Genomic DNA, 26,948 nt, shown 5'->3' with positions numbered 1-26,948 from the left:
CCACACATATTCAGCAACTTCACTGGCCCACGCACTCCTCCATCTCAAGCACCTGACATGTTTCATAGCCTCCAGTCATCAGCCTTGGCGCCAACAGATGAATCATTTCTCCTGTGAGTGTCCCTACTGCATTAACTTATTATCGTCTTCTGCATCTAGATAGCACTTGCCAATCCCAGGTCTCAAAACACTGCATGGAGGTGGGTAGGACTTGGGACTGAATATCTTTCTTATAGCCGTGGGAAATCAGTCGGTATTAAGGCTGGAGGCCATGCCTCCCCATTCTCCTTAAATTTTCTAATCCCTAGGCCACATCACTTTCCTTCATTATGTGTGTTTAGCAATCAATGGTAAATACTTGTGATATTTCCCTCATTCCAAACAGGCAGCAGATAATTAATGAGCACATTTATTTTTAGATTCACACAAGAGACAAATAGTAGTGCTTCTCTAGTACTTGGTTAGTCAGCTGATTTATATTTTCTAGCCTTGTAGATGGTTAGTGCTGTATGATAGACTGCCATTCTGGATTTGGACAAGCAGAGGCATAGAACCATGAAAGCAGTGGTTTCCAAAACTGACACACACCTTGACATTGGTATCTCAGTCCATCAGGAATGTCCCTCTTGTCTCAGATCAGTCAGTCATAAAAGTCTTACTGCCTGCAGCCCAGCAGCTTCCCAGGTCTCTCTGAGAAGCCTGCTGTACTGGGCCACCTTTAGCCTAGCTCTGGAATGGGATGACGAGCAATGACCATTTGTTCCCTAAGGGAAAGGGAGGGACAGCACAGCAGGGTAGGGAATAGTCTCCACAGCACCTACAGAGTGAGGTAAGGAGAAGAGACTTAAAAGCAATGGTCAGGTTCAATCAGGAGTCCAGATCATCAAACACATTCACTATGATGAATCATGTCTAGGGTCAGGCTAGGAAAACTACTTACAACTCATAGTCAGAACCAGGTTGGTTGAAGGTTACTGGTATCAGACACAATCCAGGAATTCTTAGGTAGATCACAGCAACAAGGCAGATGTAAGGTCAAGCTGAGGAAACAGTTCATAGGTCACAGTCCAGACCTATACAGCACCTATACAGTATAACTAAGCTGGAGATCAATATTCCTACAATGTAACTCAGGCTAGAAGTAAAGGCCCAAGCCTGGGATTAACCAGAGCTCTTGGACCTATGGGCAGAGGGTATGGGTGGTGGTCAGGAGAAGCTGGTGTTAGGCTATTAATGCACTTCAGGGCCACAGTATAGGTTTCTACAGTTTTTGTAGAGCATGCTTAGGTACAAGAGTAACTCTACTGCTTGCTCTGACTCCACTGCAACTACTTATGCACCTTTATGCAAGAATTTTTCTGGTGTCATAACCTTAGGTTTCAATAGCATGGACACAGATGAATCATGTTCTGAAGCAGCAGGCAGTCATTACTCAGAATTGCTGATGCAAGGACTCAGTCTGAGACTCAGCACACAATATCAAATGCTCTCAAACGGGGGAGCCTGCCCAGATGCATTTTCTGGCATTTCTGTCTAAATTCTCTAATCAGGGTATTTTCGAACTCCCCTCAAGGATACCTTTGTTAGGTGAGAGGGAAGAACTGGTATTACAGAACGGTATCTCTTATGTTCCTCAGTTCTACCACCCCTGTACTTACCAGCTTTTATTTAGCAATGAAATACAGGGCTAATGGGCTAAACCAGTATCCATTTTTTCTACTATGTGACTGCATAATCAGGGAGAGACCTGAAGCAAATACAGTGAAAGTAAAACTTTCACAGATTATTCCTTCATTCTTCACATCTTTACAGTCCTTTAAATAAAATTACTGCACTGAAATAATCGTCCCTAGATGAACTGCCAGATGAACTTCAGATTACTTAAATTAGGTACTCTTCAGATTGCAATTACTGTCCTCCACAAGCAATTAAAGTTGTCAATACGCCTGCTGTTTGGAAGCAGCATCTGAGTCAGACAAAACTTGATGTAGGGAGAATAAGCTAAATCAGCCATTGCTCAACCTTTTTTCCCTCCTACATCACCATGAACTACTCTAAGCTCTGTCACCTTTTACATAGGGGCTTTTTGTATAGAAGGTTATATGTTGAAAATGCCTCTTGCCAGATATGTGCACTGAAGGGGCAACTGGCAGTGATGTGGGACACAGGCAGGTGAAGAGTTGATTTAGGCTACAGATATGTGCATTTCCAGCCCTGCTCCATGGGCAGGGCCCCTGTGGGATGTGGTTCTATGGGGTCGGTACAGCTGAGGAACACACACCCTGAGAAACTAGCTGTGGGATGGAAAGGGGCTGTGGAACTCACAGGAGAATTAAGGTAAATACAGATCATTGAGATATATTGTCCTAATCATCCTGCTCAGTCTAAGATGTTCAGTACACAGGCTTCAGGGATTAAACATTCCCAAAGGATCTGGTTCCTTCTAGACACTTGCTAGACTACCTTTCTATTGGAGCTATTCTCAGTGTTTCTTTCAGGAAGTATTTCTTTAAATTGTCAGAGCAAAGGACTGCAGCCAGCATTTTTTTTTTCTCTCAGCTGGCATTTTTTTTTCCTCTGACAGTTTATTTGCCTCAAAAAGTACATCTGAGAAATTCAGGTCTGAATTATTGTGTTTAAACTGGGGAAAAAAATAGGAAATTTCCAACATTTAAAAAAATAATTTAAATGATGTTGCTCTTTTGAAAATTGTTTTAAGAAGGGCTGAAATGTTTAAGTCAAAGCAAAAGATTTCAAACAGGATTTAATTCAGTATTTCTTTTTACACCAAGTACTTTTTTTTATTTAACGAAACAGTTAGTGTGGAACTTGACTGTTATTTGTTTGAATGTTTTCATTTTACCCATGATCATGATAATTATTTATATAGGTCCCTATATATGTCTTTCCCCAGAGGGGAAATCAAGTTTTCATCGGAAGTGACTTAGCAGGATGAAGCATCCTATGTTTCCCCTGAGGTTAAAAGTTCAGTTAACTTTATCTCTTGTCATGTTTTACTGTACACACCTTTTGGCTTCCTGCTCAAACTGCAAAATGATGTGTATAAACAGCATCAAAGCAGACAAGAAATGCTAAAAATATGGAGAAAGAGTTCTGTTAAATGGTTGGTCGGAATGACTTTTTGATCTGGGGACTGACATCAGGCAGAAAGACAGAAGCGTAACTTCCCTCTGGCAATGCTCTTGGTTATCCAATTTCAGTATGCTTGCTAAGTCTGTCGGCCAAGCGATCACCAGTTAGCTACTCTTCAATGTGGTGAAGCCCAGCTAAGACAAATGGATTAGCAGGGAGATAACTGCAGGACCCTGTGTATTCAGGACAGAGACAACGGTCCAGATCCCACTCCTAGCCTCATTTACAAGTGTGTAAATCTGAGACTGCCACCAAGAACTCAAAGATTTGCAATCATTTCTAAGCAGCTGGTTCCACCAGCAGATAAAGCAGCTGAAGCTCCAAAACATCTTAGCCATTGCTGCAACCTGCATATTGAGAAGCACAGCCTCTGTAAAGATCAGAGAATCTCTTCCACTATTGCAGATGTGACTTGATGGCCAGTATTCAGTATCCAAGATCTGATGGATCTTCTGGCAGGGAAGGAAGCTACCAATCTCAGACGCTTTTTGTCAATGCGACTCAGCAATACAGACCTGCAGGGTGATACTGCAGGGCATGTACATTACTAGGGAAATATTTACACCCTTCTCTACACTGCAGGAGGACCTGCTAGGCAGATGGGGATAGCGAGGAAGGAGGTTGTGCTAAGAACCGCCCAGGGGCAGGATGTGCCAATTACTCGGATTCAATTTTCATCCAAGTACGTATTTATAGTTTATAGATTCTATTTAACAGTATTTAAGTATTTAATCAAATGTTTGTCCATTCCTCCCCCCAGTACCGACTCACTGCGGACTTTGCATCCCCACCCAGGAAGGGGTGAGGGAGAGCTCAGCAAGGAGTGCAAATGAAAACGATGGGTACTAAAATGGAGTGATGGCATTCTCCCTCTAGGCTGTCAGGGCAGGCAAGAGGTATTTTTTTTCTTCCTTGCGGAGAGCAGTGGGTCGTGTCTCCCTCTGCCCCCCGGCTCTCACGGGTACAGCTCCCCGGAGGGGGGGTGCGCGCTCAGCAGGCAGCCCAGCATGCCGCTGCCCTTTGGACCAGTGCACTTGGTGTTTCTTCTAACGCACAGCCTTATCAGATGCGCAAGCTTCGCGGCGTGTGCGCGGTGCCCCTTCTTCCCTCTGGCTCGGGCTTGGAAAGATTCAGCTGCTGATCTGATCCTTGCCGAGTCAAAGCGTCTGTTGAGCGCGACCGGAGGAGGATGTGCAGAGGGGGAGTGCGGGATCAGCGCTGCTCCCTGGAAGAGGCGTATTAATAACACTGATGCATGGCCAATTAGCAGAAGGAGCCAGATCCAGCCCTCGTGTCTGCGTGCTGCTGATTTATCGGCAGTAATTACCGAGGCACTTAATACCTAGTTTGGACGGGAATTAATTCGAGGCCGGATAAATAATGCATTAGCGTTTATTTAGCCCCATGCGACGCGTCGCCCCCGAGCCAGAGCTGGAAGTGGCGCGAAGTGGCGTGTGAGCGGCGAGCGGGCGCGGCGATGCGCGGGGCGGCGGCCGGGGCCGGGGCCGGGGCCGGGGGCGGGCGCTGAGGCTGCCGGCAGCGGCGCGCCCAGCCGGGAGCATGCTGAGCCCCAAGATCAGGCAGGCCAGGAGAGGTGAGTGTGCCTTCCCGAGCGCCTCGCGTTGCGGGGAGGGGGACCGTCTGCCGGCACGGGGAGACGTCCCGGCGGTGGCGGAGAGCCCCCGAGCCGCAGTGGCCGCCCCCCGGCAGAGCGGAGCTGCTGCCCCGCTGGCCGAAGCCGGCCCGGGGCGGGGGGGGTGGGCAGCGGCCGCCAGCGGCGCTTGCAAAGCTTCGGGGAGAATTGAAGCGTAGGAGGGGGGGACCTGCGCTTGTGTTCATCAGCGTCGTCGGCAGTGTCAGGGCTGAGCACCGGGGGTAATTAAAAAATTGTACTGCGTCCTGGGACTTGACGGAGCCTTTGCACCCCTGTGGTGGTTACTAATGCTGTGCTTGTGATGCTGAAATTCATTGTAACAGCTGGAGACAGTTGTGCCAAGCTTACCTGCAGCATCTTGGAGAAGCAGTTTGCTGTTGCACGTTATCCCTCCAGGGCTGGAAGCAGGAGGTGGGGAAAGTAGTTCTGTGTGAGCTGTGGGCAAGACAAAGGAAGGAAGGAAAACCTGCCCTGGGTTTGCAACAGCTGCCTTGAGCAGTCGTTCAGACCTGCGAGGTGTGGTACGAGTGTTTGTAAAGCGATCAGCTGGGGCTGGGCACAGCCCGTGTCTCCACTCCAGCTCGCCTTGGAGGAGATGCTCTGCAGGGCATATATTGTGTGATCTCCCGCTGCAGCACCAGTTTCTTGTTTGACATGGCATTTGTTGAGCATCGTTGCCATTCGCAGCCTAACGACAGTCTCAGAGGGGTATCTTCCCGCCCATCGGAAACAGACTAGATTAATGTCATCCAGGAGCAAAAGCAGACGCAGTCAGAAGAGTATGTAAATATAAGGCTTTTCTATAAAGCCACCATTATAAAATAGGAAAATGTCACTGGTTCTAGCTGGTGTGATTCTGAGACAGATACTTCCAGCTGAATGTCACTTTGCATCATACATATAAAAGCAGTATTACATGCTGAACAGTCTTTAAAATACCAACAGTCCATTGAATAGCTGTTAGTATCTTGGAAGGAGGAAGATTCCTGCCATCCAGATGTGTCAGCATCAGATATGTACAGCCTCACCCACAGTAGTCATATGTACTTATTTTTTAGTTACACAATTTTGTAGAAGTTCAGCAAGTCTTTCGTAGGTGCTGTCTCTTTGTCATCCCCCTTCTAAGGGGTGTCTAATCTCCTTCCAGTCTTTAATATATTTGTTATCCAGCTTTCCTGTGGGCTGTTATAGCTCTGATGAGACAAGCTAAATGATGCAACTAGAGTGGTACAAGAAGTCTGTGGCAGCGTAAGGAACACAGGTTTTCACAACTGCATACCTGCCATTCTTCCACTTTCTTCAATTCATCTGGAAGAGACTTAAGTTGTATATTAATATGTACTGAATTCTAGTTATGGGACAGATGTTATTCTAGATCTCTGTGGGCTACTGATGCTTGGGGGACAAACTGTAGTGTACCTTTGTGACTCAATTTCAATTTATAGCAGCATATGTCATTCTCTTGGGGTTTGTTCTGTTTGGTTTGTGAACTATGCAGTGGTAGGTTTATTTCTGAGTGAATTTATAAGTAATGAAAAGAGCTGGCTTCATGGCTTTTGAAACTTCAGGAATTTTCCTACTTTTGCAAGGCCATGGCAAAGCACTGGTAACCTCTTACAAAGGTTACAAAGTAGGACCTAATACTAGAAGGTTCTTCTATAGCTCTTGTTCACAGGAGCTGTAAACAGGCAGTGCTGAAGACGCTGAATACTTCTTGAAGGTAAGTGTCCCACCTTGCAAGACTGAGTTGAATGTGAAATGGTGGTTCATGCTCCCTGTACTCTCAGCTGAGATTGCTAATGAAGGTTCAGGTAGTATAATGGTGGGCAAGCAAAGTACTGACAAGACTGCAACCATCTATTGCTGACAGTGAGTGTCAACAAGGGCTAGAGATTTGCAAGCTGCTGTATGAGCTTGGCTGATTTATCAGTGCAGAGGCTGTTAGCTCTGCCACTGACGACTTAATTGTGTAAGGGAGGCAGTGTGACTTCACTGAGCAGACAGAATGAAGAGAAGGGACAAGGAAGGGACATACGAGCGTGATAGGAGGCAACAGTAAAGCTGAACCTAGGGATGTTCACGTATTTAGTGTAGATTTCTTGTGGTTGAATTATTCAAACCACCTGTGTGCGTGTCCAGCTCTTTGCTTCAGGCTCCCCGCAGCTGTGCAAATAGGAATGCTTTGTCAGCTCCCCTTGTATTTCCAAATCTCTGCTGAGAATGTACCTTTAAACCTTCACTTGTGACATCTGATGCTGTCATTTTTGTTTGACTTATGAATGGTCCTTAAGAAAGCTCCCGGGTTTAAAGACATTCAGGCTTTTGAAAATCAAGAGTGTGGACTTCTTAATATCTGTGAAAGGTATGGTAGAGAACCAAGATAATTTGCTTTACTAGAGGTAACTGTCAAGTGTAGTGCAGTCCTTACTGTTCCATCAACAAGCTCGCATCTGTAACTCAGAAACATACATTCAGAGGTACATTATGTTTTCATAAGACCTAGGAAGGTTTAAAATCTCACAGACTGAAAATCTTAATGTGCCTAAATGGGCCTTCTGGAAAATCATTCATCCTGGCTAGGCCTGAATGGATTTTGCATTATTTTTTCATCTACAGTGTTTTATGTACAGCAGTTGGCAGAGTACAGAATTCTGAAATAAGTGGTTGCAATGGAAAACATCTATTTTCACATTCTTTCTGTGTGATGGGACATAGAAATACTGCCTTCCAGAGTGGAGGGCAGGGAAAGCAGTTTTCAGACTACATCCTTCAATCTGAAGGAATAAATTTTTGTTTCATTAAGAGATTAAAAAAATAAAACCAAGCATTTACTCCTTGGTTTGAAAAGTCTCAAACAGGTTATACCTGCCCAGTTGCATTTAAAAGTGCTAGGAAATGGAAGCTGGAATGACTACAAACTTACGTATTTGTTTTTTAGTAAGTGGTGTGATGGGATTGCCCTCTATAGCAAGAGGGTTAACCTGCTGATATGATAGATTCTCTACAGTATTCCTGTCTTTAGCACAGTCTGTCTCGGTTGTATAGGTACTAAGAATAGACCTTTCCTTACTGGGACTTTGTACTAATAGGTGTCTGACATTATGGAATTGTCTGCACTTCTCTGACCTATTATTTTTGTTTGGCACATGCTCATACATATTTTACAGTGTATATATATACATATATACAGTATATTTCTTCACAGTCATAATAATGAAACTTTTGTTTGTTGGTTTAATTAAAACTTAGAGCCTGGAAAAAAGTGTTGGGAGACATTTTAGCTAGCTAGCCTGCTGCAGATGAACTGGTTTTACCTCAGGTATCCTTCAGCATGGCTGTAGTAGAACAGAGTTATCTCCCTCTCTCCTTTTTCCTTCTCTGAAACTTGGCATAATTCAATTTTAATGAAAAGTGGGCTTTAGCATACTTAAAATGTTTCTAAGGATGGTGTATAGTAATGCTGCCAGGAGAGGCTTCAGAGGGTAAAGTACTACTACAGCCTTCTGGGAGCGTGCATATTTACAATGTAATCTTCATGTGCTTGCAGTGAGAACAGCTAGGTTTTAATATTCAGTGGCTTTGCAATGGTGTCATTGTATTTTTAATGAAAGTGCTGTGTCTTTGATTACAGAAGCATGAATACTCTCTATATAAACTGCTTCCCTATGGCAGTAAGGGTACATGTTTGCATGGTTTCTCTATCAATCTCTGCCCTATTAATTTTTGATCTGCTTGGCTAAATCCAACCAGATTTGAAAGCAGAAGAGGAGTGTCAAAATATATTTGACTCCTATAAACTTAAAGAAAATTGGTGACAGGGCAGAGGAAAGATAACCATATCTGTACATCTAGGGGAAACTGTCACATAGTACTCAGCAGAATACATGTTCTGAAAGATAATGCCCAACTGACCATCCAGAAAACACGTATTGACTGTCTTGTAAGAACACACATACATTCAAGTCAGCCAAAAAGCTAAGGGATGTGGGAATGTATTGGGTTGTTGGGGATGTGGAAGGAGATGGGTATTTGAGGAAGATGAAGAAATGACATTATGCAAGTTTGAGGAACATGTAGAGGCACTGGGTTTGTGTGGTAGAAGGATAGAAGGCATAATGGGTAGAAACCCAGACTTCCTTAATTCTGCAGACTGAAAGCATATTATTTAATACAAAAGCAAATGACAGTTATGAGAATTACAGTAGTACACTTCAGAATTTACATGAGCACGTTAGGGTTATAGGTGGGCTTTTGAAACAAATCTAATTCTCCTGATTTACTGCACTTTTGTTATGGTGTGAAGCAGTCTCAGAATAAACAAACTAGAATTCCTTTTCGATTAAACTAGTTGGGAACATATTTTCAGAATTACACCTAATGCTCTTCAGCCACTAATAGTTATTCAGTCCATTGGATCAGAATAGAACTAGTCCAAAACAGAGCCACCTGAAATGCATATGTAGCATGGATATTAGTTCCCTGCCATTAACAAACAGACCTACTCCTAATGATCTGCACTGTTTGCTAATTTAGACATCTCTGAAGTTGTCAGTCACAAGACGTTTGTATTCAGAACGGATAATTTTATGTTAATCCAATAATTAGGTGACCAACCATTCACTACCACAGTATCTCAGAACTTACCAATTAAAAATCTATTTATCTTTGCAAATGACACATTTCACAGGTAACATTTACATGTCTGTGGATTAGGAAAGACCCGAGGCCACATGTGAAGTCCAAGGCAGAGAAAGGACTTAAAATGAGTTTCCCCAAGTTTAGTGTATGTGAAAAAATACTGGATTATCTTTCCTTCTTATTCAACAGCTTTTTACTGGCCGTTTTGTTATCAGAACACATCCGACTAAGAACTCAACAGTTAAGAACAGCTTAAACATATAAATGCAACCCTGCAGCTTTATTTGTTGAGTAAACGGAGGGCATCAGCACAATAAGATGAACATACTGGTTTGAAATTGTGGGGGATGCCTCCAGGAACTTCTCCTGTACCAGAAACATAGGGTGGTTGGGTCATCCCTCTAGAGGTTTCTTGTCTAAAGGAAATTACATTATTAATCACTTCTTCAAGACAGTCTTAACCACAGCAGAAGGCTATCAACCAGTCACGGCTTTCAGTTCTCATCTCTCCTGAGTTTTCCAGGCTCAGGAATAAACTTTGATGATGATGAATAACATCTAAGGAAACACCAATTAGGCATTTTTAGACTAGCGAAGGTGACCTCTGACTCCATTAAAAGATGCTGCTTGTTCAGAGTCATATTTTGCCCGGCCAGTTAATAATTCTTCAGTATCACCGATGCACTTAAATTGCAGGAGTTGGACCTCATCTAAGAGATAACCTCACAACCCCAGTAGCAGGCGCAGGTAGCAGGATAACCTGTACAACAGGCAGAGCTGAGATCAGGCCCAGCAAGGGAGCAAGAAACAGTAGTTAAAGGAGACTTCAACAAAAAGGAGAAAAAGAAACAGTGTGCGACTCCTTTTGTGAAAAAGGACATGTCAGAGGGAAGAAATTAGGAACAATGAAATAAATACATTTCACAGGGATCCAGAGATAGCCAAACAGTATTAAGCATTCTCAGACTTCTCTGTTTACCAAGGCATCAGTCTCCAGCTTCTGACTGTTCTCCAGGTCCTCCACAGAGAAGAAGCAATCCTGCTGCCCCATGCACAACAAGAGTTCACTGTCATGTTTCTAATTCCCTCTGGCTTAGGGGAGAACTGGTGACACCTTCCCCCTCAACTCCTGCAGAGGCCAGCACCATGCTGCTGGAGCAAGTCCTAGACCTCAGAGGGTGCTCAGTGCAGGCAGCTCCCTCAGGTGGTATTCCCTTCAAAATCACGCCGTGGGAAGAGCCCTCCTTTCACTGGCCAGTGAAAGGCAGAAAAGGGGAACTCTCCCATGTGTCTAGTCCCCCCTCACGGCTTAGCTAGCACCTGCAGCCTCTTAGTGCTGCAAAGAGGAACACCAGTGCCTCCACAGCCCCACACTGCAGCTCTGGCTTGAGGGGCTGCTGATGCACGTAGCTATCCCAGAGCACGTGGGAGGCCAGCAGCTTGGCACCTTCAGCTCGCTAGGCAAATAGTAACAGCCGGCTTCTTACTCCTGGAACCAAAGTAAACAGCCCTGGAGCAGTGAACTGCATCAAACACTTCCTTCAACCCCTGAGAGCCCACCAACATTGCTGGGAGCACACCAGACCCCGGGGCAAGGAGCAATCAGTGTGACTAGCTGCAGCTGGCATGGCAGAGCCACCATTAAAGAGGAGCCCATCTGCAAGGGGGAGGGTGACTACCCCCTTTCCTTAAATGAGTGATTCTTTAAGGCAGGAGAGGCAACTTCAGGAGCTGTGCTCTAGAAAGATAGGTGAGTAAAAGGCTAAGATGAAGTGCTAGCAAATATGGTTTGGTTTATGTCTTATTTTATGACCTGATGAAGGAGGGAGTCTGTGAGGCACTGGCATGGAGGAGGTAGTGGCCCTGTCTGTGGTGTGGGTCTGGGTTTCATCTTTTTGCTTTGTAGGAAAGTGAGATAAAGCTGAGTCTAAAATCCTAAGGCAGTGGTACAGAGATTGTGGAGAGAGGCATTGAGGCTGGAGCACTGCTGGATTAACTGGCCTGAAGGCAGCGTGAAGAAATTGGCTCAGACTAGAGGGTAAAGCATGGGAGAAAAGTGAACAAGGATGGAACTGGGTGTCCCTTTTCACTGTGTGCAGCTCTGTGTAGGTGAATGAAGCAGGGGATTACTTCTGCCCCTTGGTACCTGGTCAATCTAGCACTGTTCTACTTAGTGCTGGCGTGTGTGGCAGCAAGCTGCGTTGTCAGCTATGCATTGTAATTACTTTGTCTCTTTGTCCTGGTTCAGTGGCCACGTGCGCATACAGGGAGGGTATAGGAAGTGATATTTGTGGGATTCCTCCAGAGGCAGGTTCAGATTCCTGCTCTTATTTTGTGGTATGCCCCATGAAGAGGGACCCCGGATGTTCAAAGGTGTAATCATGTCATCTCTGTAAAGATGCCCCTCTCTTTCCACAGAGGACTCATGGTGTGTGCTGAAGTAAGTGCTTCTCTTGCCTTTCCCTCCCTGCCTGAAGGCTCTGGCAGGAAATCATTCTCCTTAGGAAATGCCCTGAAAAGTTTGCAGGCAGCCCCTAGTTTATTAAGCATAGGCAATGTGAAATTGAAATAATGAGCCATGGCCTCACCTCCTGGGGAGGGAAAGGGTTCTTGAGAAAGAGCAGTTATTCAGCTCAAAGTGTAGCTGGACTGCTGGGGAGAGAACTTATGGGGAGGGAATTAAGTATTAAAAAATGAAAAAGGTATAGGCTCTCTAATTACTTGTAAAACACCCACTGAAGGAGTACAGGGTGAAACCGGCAGGGTTGTGAAGTGGAAGACTGTAAGTGCTAGCACCTCTTGCCTCAGAGGACAGTCACCTGTTATTTTTAGTGCCTACATAAATGTATTCCTTTTCATTGCAGGGTTACTACCAAAATTACTTTTTTCTTTGCTGGCTTTCCCTTTACATTCATGGTAGCTGATAGGCAAGCACAGCAGCATAAACAGCTTAATTTGTTTTCTCCAGCTCCCTGCATCATGGGCAGAGGTAGTTTGAGGCAACGATAAAGGCACTTGCACACCGTGGTGGGTAGGGGAAACCCCTTGATGAGGCAGCAGTATGAGCTGTCTGGTGAGCTGGAAGGAAAGGGATCTATGCCTAGATTCTGCCTAGGCCTGCATGTGTTTAAGTTATTTAAAACTAATTGTGGGGAGGAGAAGCTGCTGCTGACAGACTTTCTAAGTGTGTTCCTTCCACAAAGATTTTTGGTGTGTCCTTTGTGCCCAAAAGGCAGTAAATTGGTGTTTATGAAGAGCTAAAGAGAGGAGATACTAGCTCTTTGCTGCATCTGAAAAAAGTTGCTTCTAATATCCTTCCTCTTAAATGCAGGTATTAAGAATTTTTTTATGCTTCAGTAAGATGGTCATCCTGTGAACTGGCATTGAAATTTAGAGAAAACCTATGGTACAAGGAAGTGGTATGTGTGGATTCTAAAATGAGGATTACAAGAGACTTTTGCTGATAACAGAGGAAATATGAGGTATTCATTGAGTCTTCCTTCTGTGACCCGATTTGATTCACTAAAATCTAGACATCCTGCAAGGAATAAAAAAATCTGAAAATTTCCTGCCATTCGAGTGAGTAACTATTCTTATAAAAAGGTCTCCCCTTGTCAGTGAAGTGTAGGAACGTAAGGCTGGGTGCACCAGCAGAAGGGAAGAGCAGTGTGGGTGTAGGAAGAAGGGAGTAAGACTTCCTCTTCTGAGAACAGTGAGCTGTAGCTCAGCGTAGTTGTCCATGGGACTACAGAGCTTTGCCAGCCACAGAGATGCCTTCAGCAGTGCTTGTCAGGTAGACAGTTCTAACCAACCAGATAGAGATGATGTACAACTTTCAAGAGATCTACCAAGGCTCAGTGGGAGTAAAGAGCTGGTGCTTGGGTTTACTGGATAGATTTGTAGCCCACTGTGTGTAATAAGTGGGTGTGCTTTAAAGCAACACACCAAATGGCTGTGAGCTAAGTGCTGATCTGTACTTTGAATAGTATGCAGTGGATCCAGTTGGGAACTATCAGAAGATGGTGCAGATAAAGGGACCTGAGAATTAAAATACAGTCTTTGCTGGGAGCATGTTTCTGTACTTGGGCTGCTTATCAATATGGTCTTTAACTCTGATTTTGCAATAACAAAGGACACAGCAGGTTGAATTTGAGGCTCTGACCTGCTGGTTACAGAGTTTACTCATGATCAGCAAGAAGAAGAGATAAGAATATATTTGACTCCCCCATCCCCCTGTCCTGAGAAAGAATAAAAATATTCTCTCTTGGTAATGAAGCTGGTCTGAACTTCCTGTCTACTGGTGTAGATTAGCATAAATATATAATGGATTGGCCCTCCAGCTTCTGTGTGTCCGTTTCAGTATTTAACAAATAAATCAAGCATATGAGTATTACTTGAGGGACGGGACTAGTGTTCATTTTGTGGAGCTTGTAGCTCTCTAATCTTGTCTCAAGAATACTGAGTATTACCTTGTTGTTCCGTGCCTTTTGTGTTTATATTCATTGACTGGGAGAAAGCTGTTCTTAAAATATGACTTGCAGCAAGCTTTGTGAATCTACTTCATCCTCCTATTTCTAGGAGGCAGAGGAGATCACTGTTAGTGAATAAAAAGTTGGGAGCATTATGAAGGCAAATTGGACTGGTTGTGCTTTCATGTATTGGTGCACTCTGTCATAGAGAACCTAACTCATACTGCTTCATGCGTTTGGGTTTTTTGCTGTAGCAAAGTGCCTGAGTGTTGAGAAATAAAGAGCCAGTAGTTAGGGTGCTAAATGAATGATATCTTAAGTCTGTGATAGGACAAGGAATATTTTGCAATAGTTTTTCTTAGCTGTTTTGTATGCATTTTTATTCATGCTGTACAGATTCAGCCATGCTTCAGATACACTGGGAGCAGTAAAACTAGAGAAGGGAACAACTAATTGAAATTATTAGTCACTAATACTATAATATCTAAATGCATCACTATCTGCTGTCAGTTCTACCATGTGTATGCCTCTGTCCTTAGCCTCAGCTTACTTGGTCAGTAGATGGATCCTGTCTGTTGTCTTCATTTGGATAGTTTGTCTACATAAGCATCCTTTTTGGTTTGGATCAATGGCATGCTGTTGAAGCAGCTCTCCTTATCTTTCCTACCTACTGTGCTTTGGTAGCATTGTCTTGGACTACTTCTGAATGAATATGTGCTCCATGTGCAGTATGCTTCTGTGGTCAATACAAATAAAATCCCTGAAATAAGTGTTGTGTAGATGTTGGATCTGTGGTACCATCTGTTTCCTACTTATTCTACCCTACACCCAGTGTGCTGTAGTATGGACCTGTGCTTTGTAATATAGACCTAGCAAAATTCCCCAGTTCTGCACAGAAGATGCAGGCTACCTCATCTGAATGCTGACAGTCCTCAGTGGCTTCCCACAATTCACTGTGTTTTTTAGGCTAAAGTATTTTGCTTTTACTAGGTGGTAAATCAGTAGGTTGATCTATTGCAGCAGAAAGAATCAAGCCGTCACCCTTCCATCTTGTCACTTACCTGTGATACAATACTAGTGGTTTGATAACACTAGCATGGCATCATGTATTTGTAGGGCATTCTTGTGCACAGCTGGTGGTAGGTTACCTGTAGAATTTAAAATTTATTCATTGTCAGGTGCCAAAACCCCCACGTATTCCCCACAACCTGTGGTAGTAATTAAAATACTTTTGAAATACAGGAATAAACTCTTTAAATGACTGTTCTGTGGAGTTGACACCTGCTGGCGGCCTTGCTGTTCATGCATCTTCTGCTAGAGTGTATAGTTTATTTCTTGTCAGAGTCCTTCAGCCTGGCTCAAATTCTTTGGCCATAGCTGTGCTTTGTAGCTAAAATATGCTTTTCAGTCATTCCCTTGCTGTTCAGATCTTCCGTCATCCATCTCTTTGTTCTTTCTGCTCAAAAGGCTGTCTCTGTGGATGGTATGGTGGTTTTTTGGTTGGTTGTTTTTGATTTTTGTTTTTGAACAGAATGTGTCTTGCCTATGGCTAAATATCTGTAACCAAAGTTTCTGCCCTTCAGGTAAGGACTTAGAGGTATTTTACCCTTTATATATAGCCAGTTTCCAATAGCAGTCATTCCTATCCTAGTCTGTGAGTGGAATTACACTAGTTTATGCTGGATTTCAGATTTATGAAGTGGCCTTCAGGAATGCAGTTGTTTTTGCAGGAACTTAATAATATCAAGTAAATATTTGTACAAACATATTGTTCCTTCAGACTGTCAGAATCTTTTCTTGGCTGGCCTGCTTGTTTCAGTATGTTCAGTCTAGTATCCCAACCATTGCAGAAAATACAGGTTACTAGACAAACATCTAAAGCTAATCGTGTCTCTGCTTTTCCTTTGGTTGAACAGTAAGGTTACAGAACTGCTTCCAGTGTGTGGCTTCTCTTGGGAAACAGAGGTTTTCACACCCATTTATTTTTCCTTTCATTTTCTTCAGCAATATCTGATGGTGGCTATGAAAAATTATTTTCCAGAGCAAAATATCCTTTTTATATTTTTATTTTGGCCAAAAGAAAAATCAAGGAAAGGAAGTAGAACACATCATCTTAGTCTATAAAATGTTCTGAATAAACAGGTGTGGCTTTATTGAATAGAAGTAATGGAGCACAACCTGCTCTTACGGTAGCGTTTCTGAATGTTCTAAGTGTCCTTCAGGTCACAAAATGTGAGCAGGCATGTGGTTGTGTAACACCCTTTGTTTCTGAACAGATTGCTACTCTGGCTTGAGGGAGCGAAAAGCCCTTGCCACTTTCTTGTAACTGATATCCTAGTTGCCTGAACACATCTCACCACCAACCACTTCAAACATTCTGCCTTTAATTTCTTTGCTTATTGAGTGTCAAATGCTAAATTCTCAGATTGCATTGAGGAAGTATCTTGGTTTCATTTGTGCTCACTGGCTGTGGTATTTTTAACAGTCAAATCTGAACACAAACACAGATGTGTAATGGACACAGAAAACAAATCTAAACCAAGTAGTTTATTTCCTACAATTTGGTGAAGAGAAATGTAGTATCTCTAAGGCATACGAGTCTTGTGTTTTCAGTGCATCCATTTTTGAGGCAAAGTTTGAATTGAATAAAACAAATGAGTATGTTTTTATAGTATGTGAAACCACTTCCCTTTGTGGCTAGTACTTTAAAAAAGGCTATATCAGAAACAATATGTAGTGTTGCTATGTCAGACTGAAGAAGCACTAGAGCAAAGTGCCTTCACTGTAGGACAGTTTGTCAGCCAGAATCAATTATAATTACTATATTGATTTAAGCTAACTGCTTATCAAATTTCAAAAGATTACAACTTTAATTCATATTGAATTGGATGGACTTGATTGATTTCCACATCCCTGATTTAAGTAGGTACTTGTTGATTGCTCAAATCTGTAGTGGTGTTCAGAGCTGAGAGCAGAAGAGATTGTATTATGTTGCCAGACAGGATTGAGCTCAGGAAGGAGAGGTGGTATGGATAGGGAAGGGAAGGAGTTGTCCATGTTATGTGTATGCTTAGGGTCGAAAATAGATGTGTTGAGAAAACAGGAACGTGTATATTGCTTGGAGGCAGGTCTGAGTTGCAGAGGAACTCGTGTGTGTGGTGCTCTGTTAATGGGGCAGGAAGAGAAGTTGAGAAAGAATAGCTTTAGGCAAGGCTGAGTTGGGATGGGGATAGGGATTACTATCTCTTTAAGGAATGGCAGCATGGCTTCATCTGGTTTAGTCCATCCGCTCCTTAGTACATTTAGTAATGGTACATTTACCATTAGAGATATGGCAACCAACTGTGGGGTTCTGGATGAGGAGCTTATTTAGTCTAGCCCAGGCATTTGCCCAAGGATGTTGATTGTCACCCCATTGCTTTTGCTTGTATTCCTCCTCCCATCTTCATCTAGATATGAGAACTTCCATACTAGTGTCACTTCCAGTCACAGGAGTATTTCCAGGGTCTTTGATTCTGACATTTGCCTTCTAATGATTTATCCCCAAAACCAGGCTTGTCTCATTACTAGTGCTGCCTATGGGGCAGCAAGGATATGGATCTGCCTGGTCGGTTGTCATCTTGCTGTGCTGTAATTGCCTATTTTCCTGCTTCTCAGTGGGTATGTCCTGTAGTTGGCATTTCAGTACTGCTGTGCAAATGAATTGTAAACATTTTTTCCAATGAGAGCTTGAATTCTTTCTACATTGATTCCTGTTTAAAACTTAAGCATATGGCTGAATCAATAATCAATTAATGAAAATGTGAAGAGCAAAACCAAACTGTGTGGTGTTATTGAAAAGGCATTACTTGTTCAGAACTCTAGAGCATGTAAAGTATCTGCTGAGTTGTTTTGAGTCCAGTTTATTGATTTGTTTTCTTCTTTATGCTCTGCTGATTCCATAATTCTGTTAAATAGATGAGCACTAAGAATATATATCCACTATTAAGAATCAAGGGCTTGATGTACTGGATCAGATTATTAAAGCAGATATTTTGATTCTAATAGTATGAGATACCTGCTGCTTTAAAGTGAAAGTTTTCTTTTGACCTCTATGCAATTATTGTATTCTGTGAAGCATGCAATATATACATTAATGCTGTTAATAGCCATAAATAATTCCTCCTTCTAAAATTTTGTCTGATCCATGTTGTTGACTTATGGGTGAGGTTGCTGAGTATCTCCCTGATGAAATTACCTGTCCTGACTAGAAACTCTGAGGAAATGGAAAGCTAAGACAGCATGAAGAATTAACAACCATAGCAATCAACTAAGAGATGGTGCTGCTTAAAATAAAAATATGAAGATATACATTCTCTAGCAACTGATCATGTAGGACTTAACTCTTTGCTATAATAAATAATTACTAGGTAGAGCTGTACAAATAACACCAACAGGTGTGATACGGGAAATAGGCGGTAACATACTTTGGGTTATTCCAAAGCTAGATGTTTGATGTCTTTTCTGAGGTTGGTGTCAATATAGATGCTAAAATAAAGGTAGTAGACTTCCAGTTAAATAAACCTAATTTCTTTTTAGGAAGAGGGGTGAAGTAGGAGGGCATTTATCTAACTATATTCAAGACAACTTGCTGGTTGCATCCTTAATCTGGAGTGATGAGGTGCTCAGTGTGGAGATGACTGAGGTGCTTTAATGAAGTATGGGTTTTGCTATTATTAGACTAACTGGTTAAGTTAATAGCCAAGATGTTACCTAAGGAACATTGTAGTTCCATTTGGAAAAGCAAATTCCTGGTATATTTGTTCTTGTAATAACATATGTTGTAACATGAATGTGGAAAAGAATCTGGAACAGACTAAACCAGACTAGAGTTCAGTCCTTGTAAAATGTGGCCTGGGACAACGCAGAGGCAGTTCCATCAACTAAATCCTTATGGGCCTCTGCAATAGAGATTCAAATGTGAAAAGTCTATTTTCTTACTCCATGTGTATGACATAGGATCCTCCATTTCTTGGCAGTGAAGTGGGGCAGGGAGAGGAAACAAATTGTTCTAGTATTTTTTGGAATCGTCTGCTAGAGGGCACTGTGTTGCCAAAAAGGATACATTAAGGCATAAGGATCTCTGCTTCATGATGAAAAGTGTTTCTTTATAAATTTTGCTGGAATGAAAGTGCTGCTCTGAGAGCTCAGACTACAGTGAGTTAAGCTTAGAGAGTAAGTCTGGATGCATCAAAACCTGATTTTAAGTGAATTGTATATTAAGATTATTTTTACTGTTTTGGCTATGTAAAAATAATCAGAATTGAGGAGAGCTGAGTGACTTAAGCAAATCTGAAGTTTGCTGGTAAACTTCATTAATGTAGAATGCTATGAGCTCAGGTTAAACTCAGCAAGGTATTTTAGCCAAAAATAAGGGAAGTGTAATTCTGAAAAAGCTATGATACTTCACCAGCACTTCTTATAATATTTCAACTTTTAAATTCAATTTTACAGTGAAACTGAAAAAAATAATTTTTTACAGCAGGAAATAGTTGTAGGTTGAAACAATTTATCTTGCGTGAGGCATAAGGCAAAACCTGTTATTCACAGTTTTGTTGGGTAGCAGAGCTTACCTTAGCAGTTCAGAGAAATGGGGGAAAAAAAAAAAATCCCTCTGTGTTCAGACCAGGCTTTCACAGAGTCTGAAATTTCAGACTAATAAAGCGATGTCATCTTCTGCCTGTAAAACTGGGAAGTTGTCAAGAGGCCAGACTGAGTGCCTACTAGATGACTACAGGAGAGGTGAGCAGATTTTTAAGCCAGGGTCGGCAGGGAAGCATATGGCACTATACAAGTGGAGATTGCTGTCACTGATACTTCTCAGTAATGGATGATGTGGTACTATTCGGATCTGCCCTCCGCTGACAGAAATGTTTAGCATGTAAAAGTTCTGGGTTTACATTTGTTTATGAAGAACACATTGGCCTGACTGCCAGGTCATGGGGAAGGTCAAAGTAGATTTTTTATTACTATTTTTTTTATTCCCCAACTACCACCTCCACTTTAATTTTTTTTTTTTTTTTGGCATATGTTGTCAGGTCTATCACTGTGGTGAGGCACCAGAGGCAGAAACCAAAGTTAGGTGGCACTGTCAAGGCCACATATTTTAATTGTCTAGTTTTGCTTCTTTGGGGTTTAGACAGCGCTTTGAGAGGCGGAGAGTTGCCCTTTGTTGTGACAGCCTGAATTAGCTGTAGTGTATCAGGGATAACCTTAATAAGAAGCTTGCCTGGTTTTTAGCTGCAACAGTTTATGGCATGAATAGGAGACATCAGGGATGTGGATTTTGGTACTGGCCTGTAAACTGTAACTCTGTTTCAAGTGGATGATTATAAATTGTGCTTTAAGTTAGCTGAATGTAGAAGATGGGAAGGAATAGGATCATGTTAGCACTAATGAAGGAAAATGACATGAGATATTAAATAACTGTTATTATAAGATACTTCATAAATCCAAATGAAGTAGAAGTGGAAAAGACCTATGAGGTCATCTAACCTATCCATTCTAGAGGACTGGCTTGCTGCCTGCAATATATAATCATTATCTGCTACTCCACAGTAGCATTAAATGCACTAAGCTTCAGTACTCTTACTGCAGGCGTGTGTGAAAAGAGGAAGGAAAGGACAATAGACTTTTCTGAAGCTTTTCCTGAGATTTACATGGGTTTTTTTCCTTTGTCTTGTCTATTTTATTTCTACTGTGGTTTTCTGCTTCAGTGTCAGAAAGCCTTGAACAGTGAGGTGACTCTAATCATTCTTGGGTAGCTGTGTTATCTATATGTGACTATTCCCTTTCTGAATTTTTCTCAGCTTTGAATCTTTTTTCCCTGTGGCAGCTGGTTTCACTGGCTAATTGCCCCAGTAGTGATAGTGTGTGGAGTGAGAATATTTTCTTATAGTCTCCCCTTCCTACTTTTCTGTTCCCCCTCACCACACTTACACATCCTCACTGGGTAAATATCCCTTTAGGAGAGAGCAATATCCTTATTTCCATGTAGAGCTAGAAGATAGTAATGATTTGCCACAAAGGTAGTATGAGCATTGGAGGTATTGTGTCACTTAGAAGGTTGCTAGAATGAGCAGTACCAAAAGGTTGATGTTTGTCTTGTATTTGACTATCATGAACTTGAATATACACCCTGAGAAACAAGTACCTGGTCAAAGAGGAGCATGCATGTAATGGTCTGTCCATGTCTGAGAAAAAAGTATGGAACTGTTATTTCACCTCTGTATGTGCTTATCTTTATTTGTTTCATTTACTCTGTAATTGCTTTTTCAGCCCGATCAAAAAGTTTGGTGATGGGTGAACAGATTGGGCCTCCCTCCAGACCTACTTCTCCAAACCCTCAAGAACGTGTGCTGAAGTGTGGCTGGCTGAAGAAACAAAGGAGCATTATGAAGAACTGGCAGCAGCGGTGGTTTGTGCTGCGTGGGGACCAGCTCTTCTATTATAAGGATGAAGAGGAAACTAAACCACAGGTATGACTAGAGAATTGTAGGGCATATTGGTTGTGACTTTTATGTGGATCACAGTCACTGATTTGACAGCTCATTTCAGTTGCTCTCTATCCCAGCCAAAGCCATACACACTTAAGGAGGTTCAAAGGCAAGAGACATTGCAAGGAGACTTAGCTACTATCCAGGCAAGTAGTAGAGCTTGGGAGAATGTTGGAAGGTGTTCAGATACTCCAGATTGTAGTATGGTCACCTATGAGACTGGAGTTTGGCAGGAAGAGCTATAGAGCTCCTGATTACTGAGGCAGGAATGAAAAACCTTTAGTCAGCTGGGACTCAGTATTTCCCAAATAATCCATTATTAAGCATAGAGGTGAGGGCTAGCTTGTGTGGGTAAGGTATGTAGGTTTTGTTACGTGCCAGCATGCAGGATTTGAGGATGGGCTGTAATATGTGTTTTAGTGTGTTTTATATACACCTGGGAACTACTGCTTTTCTATGCAAATTTTGCAGAGAAAGAATTTATACAAAACTTTGTGCTGTCTGCATCTGGAAGGAGGAGTGTGTGTTTGACAGCAAAAGCTAATTTAGCAGAGTGGTGTACAGTGTGACCTTCTACAGTGCAGAAAAAATTAAACTGTCTGAAGTTTGCCTTTTTCAAAACTCCTAGACTTTATGGAGCATGAAGGAAAGAGAACACCTGGTAGAAATCAGATTAAGTCCTGCTGTGCAGTGACTATTGGACAGTGTCATAGAGCCATCCCAAAGTAGACAGTGAAAGAAGAGGAAAGGGATAGGATCAGGATGTTTAGGAGCTAGTAGAGACAGAAGAGGTCAGCAAGTGGTTAGACAATATAATAATAACCAGTAAATGATAATTGAATAAACTGAACCACGGTAGGGCTACTTAAAATGGTAAGTTGAAATCAGCTGTATTGGTTTGTCCATGGGACAGCAAGTGTCTGCAAGACAGCTTTCCAAAGCACATTTATTCTTGCAAAAGACTTAGGAGATTCTAATTAACTTTGTACCAAGTAGTGGTAGGGCGGTTTGATAGTGATAAAGGGTGTAAAAGACAGTCGTCATGCAATGTTCCCATGGGCACACAACATGTTTAACTTGCAACTTTTTGGGAGTGGATATTTTAAACATTTTTTTAATAAAGTGAATACTGCTCAAGTATGTTTCTCTTAAGCCAAGTATTAATGGATTTTTTGACTAACTTCTTGCTGCTTCACATTCTTTTTTGAGTGTGTTGCTGGTCTAGCAACAATTTCTTACAATTAAATGTGGTTCTCTAAAACAAATTATAAACAGAGGACAGTGCTCCTGCACCTAGGGGAAATGCAGACCTGAGGACTTTGTCAGTCTGGACTCGGCACTAAATTCAGGGTGACTTTCTGCTTCTTTGACCCTTCTGTATCTACAGCACTTGATGGAGGGCACATGTTGCACTACAGGATGGGATAAAGCTTACAGCTGAGATGAAGAATTTCTCATTCAAGTTCTTCAATAGCCTGTAAAATATTCTTGCAGTATTTGAGCTAAGGGCTTTCCTAACTGCTGTAGGATATTATGCAGCATATTTAATGTAGCTGTTTTGACTGTCAGGCCTCTAACCAGAGTCATTGAACAGAGGGAACATAATTGAATAAGACAGACAATGTCCCTGTACTGCTGCCTCCTGATGAGTCAGTACAGGCATTAGAGTGGCAGACAGTTTGTGTAATATCACCATCCACACACTCATTATAGCCTATTATTAAACTGCTTGATACAGCTGTGTGCTTGACTTACACATAAATTTCATTGTAGAGTGAGAACGGAAATGAATATTCCCCTGTGAGCCTGACACATGCGTGGTAGCTGTATGAGGATGTTGGCTGTGTCTTATGTCTTGCACTTACCTAATCAGGGATTTAATCCATCATTATGGGTAGTCTGCTGTGTAAAGGCTAGAGACTCGAACAACAATGAGGTAACCTGTTGTTGCTCAGGCCTCTGCAAGCAACTGCTGGATTTTGTACTTTTAAGACAAGTACTTTATCTTCCTATACAATGCATGGGGAGACCTGGACATTTCTGAACTGTATCAGTGCATGTGATGAGGAAGGAGCTGCCATGGGTAGTCCTGTTGGAAAGGGTTTCTTTAACCCTGTCACTTTTTGGGAACAGGGTTGCAGTACATTTATGATTGGGGAAGCCATTTCTGTAGGATGATACAGGACCATGTTCTGACTATTCTTGTTAGCAGTTGCAAACCAGGATTTGCATCTGACTTCAGCTAGGACTGTATACATCTCACAGGCGAGATCTACTTTTCAACCTATAGATAGCTACTTCTTGGGATTCTCTGGAATGAAGGGACAATGGTACAGGCATGTGCACATGGTTTAGGAAGGCAGCTTTGACCCTGGGAGATCTTTGTTACAGGCCATGAAGATAATTTCTTCAATTGATATTAATCCCTAATTTCCTTCAGCTCTAAAGATGCTCATGTTTCTTTTAAATATTAAATATGGCCTGCAAGCTCGTGTGCAAAAACTAAATCAATAGCTTCACTGAAATTCCCATTGATCTCTTGCCTACTTGATTATTTATGTGTACTCTGGAAGAGGGTCACATACTTGACTTTTTCAGATAAACAATAAGAGACATTTATACCATAATGTTTCAGAAGAGAAACCTTAAACAATGTCTTTTTGTTTATGGATGTTGCATTGCCTATTTTTATGAAAACCTGTGCTTCCAGGTCCTTAGAGGGAATTATAGATATTCTTCCCTTGAAAATACAGCTGAAAAGATGGAGTTGTAATCTATTGACAGGAGAATGGCATAAGCTTACTGGAGTGAGGAGGAATTATTCTGTAGTCTTAATGGATCACATACAGTTGAACATGTGTGCATTCATGTACCGTATGGCATAGTTGCAGAGTCCACTCTGTCAGACTGACTTCTGTGCCAAAGGTTAGAGGGTGAACTCGCAGACATTGCTTTTCTTGCGTATTTTCTCAGGTGCCCCCATGAGGAAGGGGGGAAGGAAGACTGACCTGCAAAGAGCTTTTGAGGCTCCTATTAACTCTGTCAATATGTGTGTGGGTTTTTTAAAGTAGCTTTGGGTTTGTGTCTGTTCCCAGGGTAGGATGTAGCATGCACTCCTCCCTGATTTCCAGGGGAACAGAAGCCGCTCTACAACTAATTCATTAACCTTTCTTTCAATATTGACTTGGTATGATAAAAGGCTTTAGTGCATCTGCAGTGGGCTTGAATTTTGCACCATAGAAGACAACAGAATTTTCTAGAGTGTGTTTTGGCCACTGGACTCTAAAGTTGATGTTGTGTATGATATTTCAATGTACCATTTTGGAATAATTTGTGATGCATCTGCAATTTTATCATGTTGCCTTTCCAGTGTTTTCCTGTTATCTTTGGAATGCCTTCAGTGTGTCTCCTAATTTTGGTGAACTTCAAAGTCAAAATGTAGGACAATAGGAATGGGATGGAAGGGTGTCAGAAGTTTATCCTGTTCTGTTGACCTGGTTTTTTTTTTCTTTCACTTTAAAACTCACAACCATTCTAGATAAACCACTCAGTATGAACTTCGCTAAGTACCTTCCTACATTGTGTCCTTCCACAGTCTTACCTTTTCACTAGGTGGGGGACAGGAACCGAGCCCTGACAGTGTCCTGCAGCACTACCGAGAGAGCTTACTAAAGAATTAGAGCTGACTCTGCTATTGCTGTTCACTGACTATTATAGAATAATGTGATCTCCACATAGCAGACTTTATAATGTGTTACCCAAAAGAAGTGAGAGTAGCAGGGCAGCTGCATGTGTAATAGGAAGTGGGGATCGTAACACACAAACTTGATGAATGTTTTTATTCATTTCACTGGATACCTGGATAATACTCATTGATATTGGTAATGGGAATTAACTAGCTGTTAGGTAATACCTAGTAATAGCAGGACGTTTCTCCCGCTGCATGCCCCTGTCCTCTCGGACTATTGACAAGTTTTCTGATAATTTCTTGTCAGTAAAATCCACCTGGTGGCTGGCTGTTTTCTCTTACCAATCTAGGGTGCACTTCACAAGGTGAAGGAGCAAAGCTGTACTTACATATGAAACAGACCGGAATTTCATCTTTCTTCAAGTCATTGTGGAGATTATTAGCTGCTAATGAAGAGAATTTTGGTTTGGGTTGGTTTTTTTCTTTGCGGAAAGAGACAGCCAACACCTGGAAAGTTTTTGAAATAACCAGACTTCATTGTTCCATCTACTCCACCAGCAATATGCAGGCTGGACTGTTGCTGCTACTCGTATCTGTAGGTGCTCCCATAACCCTCTGGTCCAGTGGGATTTGTATGTATAGATTGACTGAAAAAATACATATATCTGTTACAGCCTTGGTTTAGAGGTTTCTAAGATGTATTCAGCTTTGGAAATCCTCTGTGAATTTCCCAGTACTGATAAGCCTTTGAAGGCTTCTACTTGCAAAATACTCCTCCAGACAAAATCTAGTTCCAATAATGTCAGTGAGAAACTCTCCATTCTTTTCCAAAAAATGCAGTGTAACAAAAATTGGATAATTTCAGGTGGAATCTTACTTGAGAAGGAAGTAAGGATTTTTCTGGACAGGTGGAAATCTGAGAGTGTCAAGAACACAGAGATTAATATTAAGGTGTGAGTTATCTCTTGGAATCTGCATTCACTTTTCCCTTTTTTTCAGAAAAGTATGAAGCAAGCAGAATGTTAATACTGCTCAGAGCTGTGGAAGACTAAACCAGCAAAAAGAGCAGGGGTGCTTGTGCATTGGTGGTAGCCCAGGCTAGATATCCTACTTATTTCTTCTGCCCTTAAAATCTATAAAACAGTCTGAAGCTTACAAAGCTCCAGAAAGTGACTGTTTTATTTATAGTGTTCTCAGACATTGATGAAGCTCAGGCATGCCACATCTTTAAACTTTTTTCCAGTGGTCTAAGGACAGACCCTTTTCCTGCCACTTGGTGGAGAAGTGACTGCATAGCAGTAATTTAACAAGTATTGGGATGTTAACTGGTCATAGTAACTGATGTGCATGGCCTTAAATGATAGCAAGTCAAGTAACTTTTTCTTGAAAATGAGTGAGCTCAGTATATCCACGGTAAGTTACTACATGTTCCAGCCTGAAATATACAAAGTACATCTCCAGTGATGACTTGGATGCAATAGTCTTCATTCCTCTGCCTTCCAAATAGAATTTAAAGATGCAAATACCCTTAAAAAAATAAAGGCAAAAAAGCGCACCTCTTTACTCATACAACTTCTTTTTAAAGATCTTTAAACTATTTTTTATAGACTCAGTTTTCTTTTGTGGAAGCAGCTGCATTTACAGAGACATTAAAAATATCTTATAGACAGAAGAATTGTGATGCAGACAACTTAGTTGTTAGATTGGTGTAATGTGGCAGACTTGTAGTTGGGTATGTCCTGTGGCACAGTTGAACCACTTCGTGATCCAAAGTGCCAGTTTGAGAATGAGTCTCTTGAAAGGATCATTTG

At 41.9% G+C, this 26,948-nt stretch overlaps 1 protein-coding gene across 4 annotated transcripts in view; it reads left to right on the top strand.

Annotated features, from left to right (window-relative positions):
• The first annotated feature begins 3,798 nt into the window (after positions 1–3,798).
• The window catches only part of ARHGAP22 (Rho GTPase activating protein 22), a 149,278-nt gene continuing 126,128 nt past the window's right edge, over positions 3,799–26,948 (top strand). For 2 of the 4 annotated variants that reach the window (XM_074908348.1, XM_074908346.1), the window contains exons 1-2: positions 4,703–4,747; positions 21,232–21,431. In XM_074908348.1, coding sequence (XP_074764449.1) covers positions 4,714–4,747; positions 21,232–21,431 — 234 coding nt within the window. In that variant the 5' untranslated portion in view covers positions 4,703–4,713. Of the gene's footprint in view, positions 3,836–4,702; positions 4,748–19,306; positions 19,317–21,231; positions 21,432–26,948 lie in introns of those variants that run through there. The other 2 variants (XM_074908347.1, XM_074908352.1) reach the window with 2 other exon arrangements.

The sequence above is a fragment of the Athene noctua genome, chromosome 5 (assembly GCF_965140245.1).
Source record: "Athene noctua chromosome 5, bAthNoc1.hap1.1, whole genome shotgun sequence".
NCBI lineage: Eukaryota > Metazoa > Chordata > Aves > Strigiformes > Strigidae > Athene > Athene noctua.
Note: the sequence above shows the minus strand (reverse complement) of the source record. Positions and strands in the feature narration are given on the sequence as shown.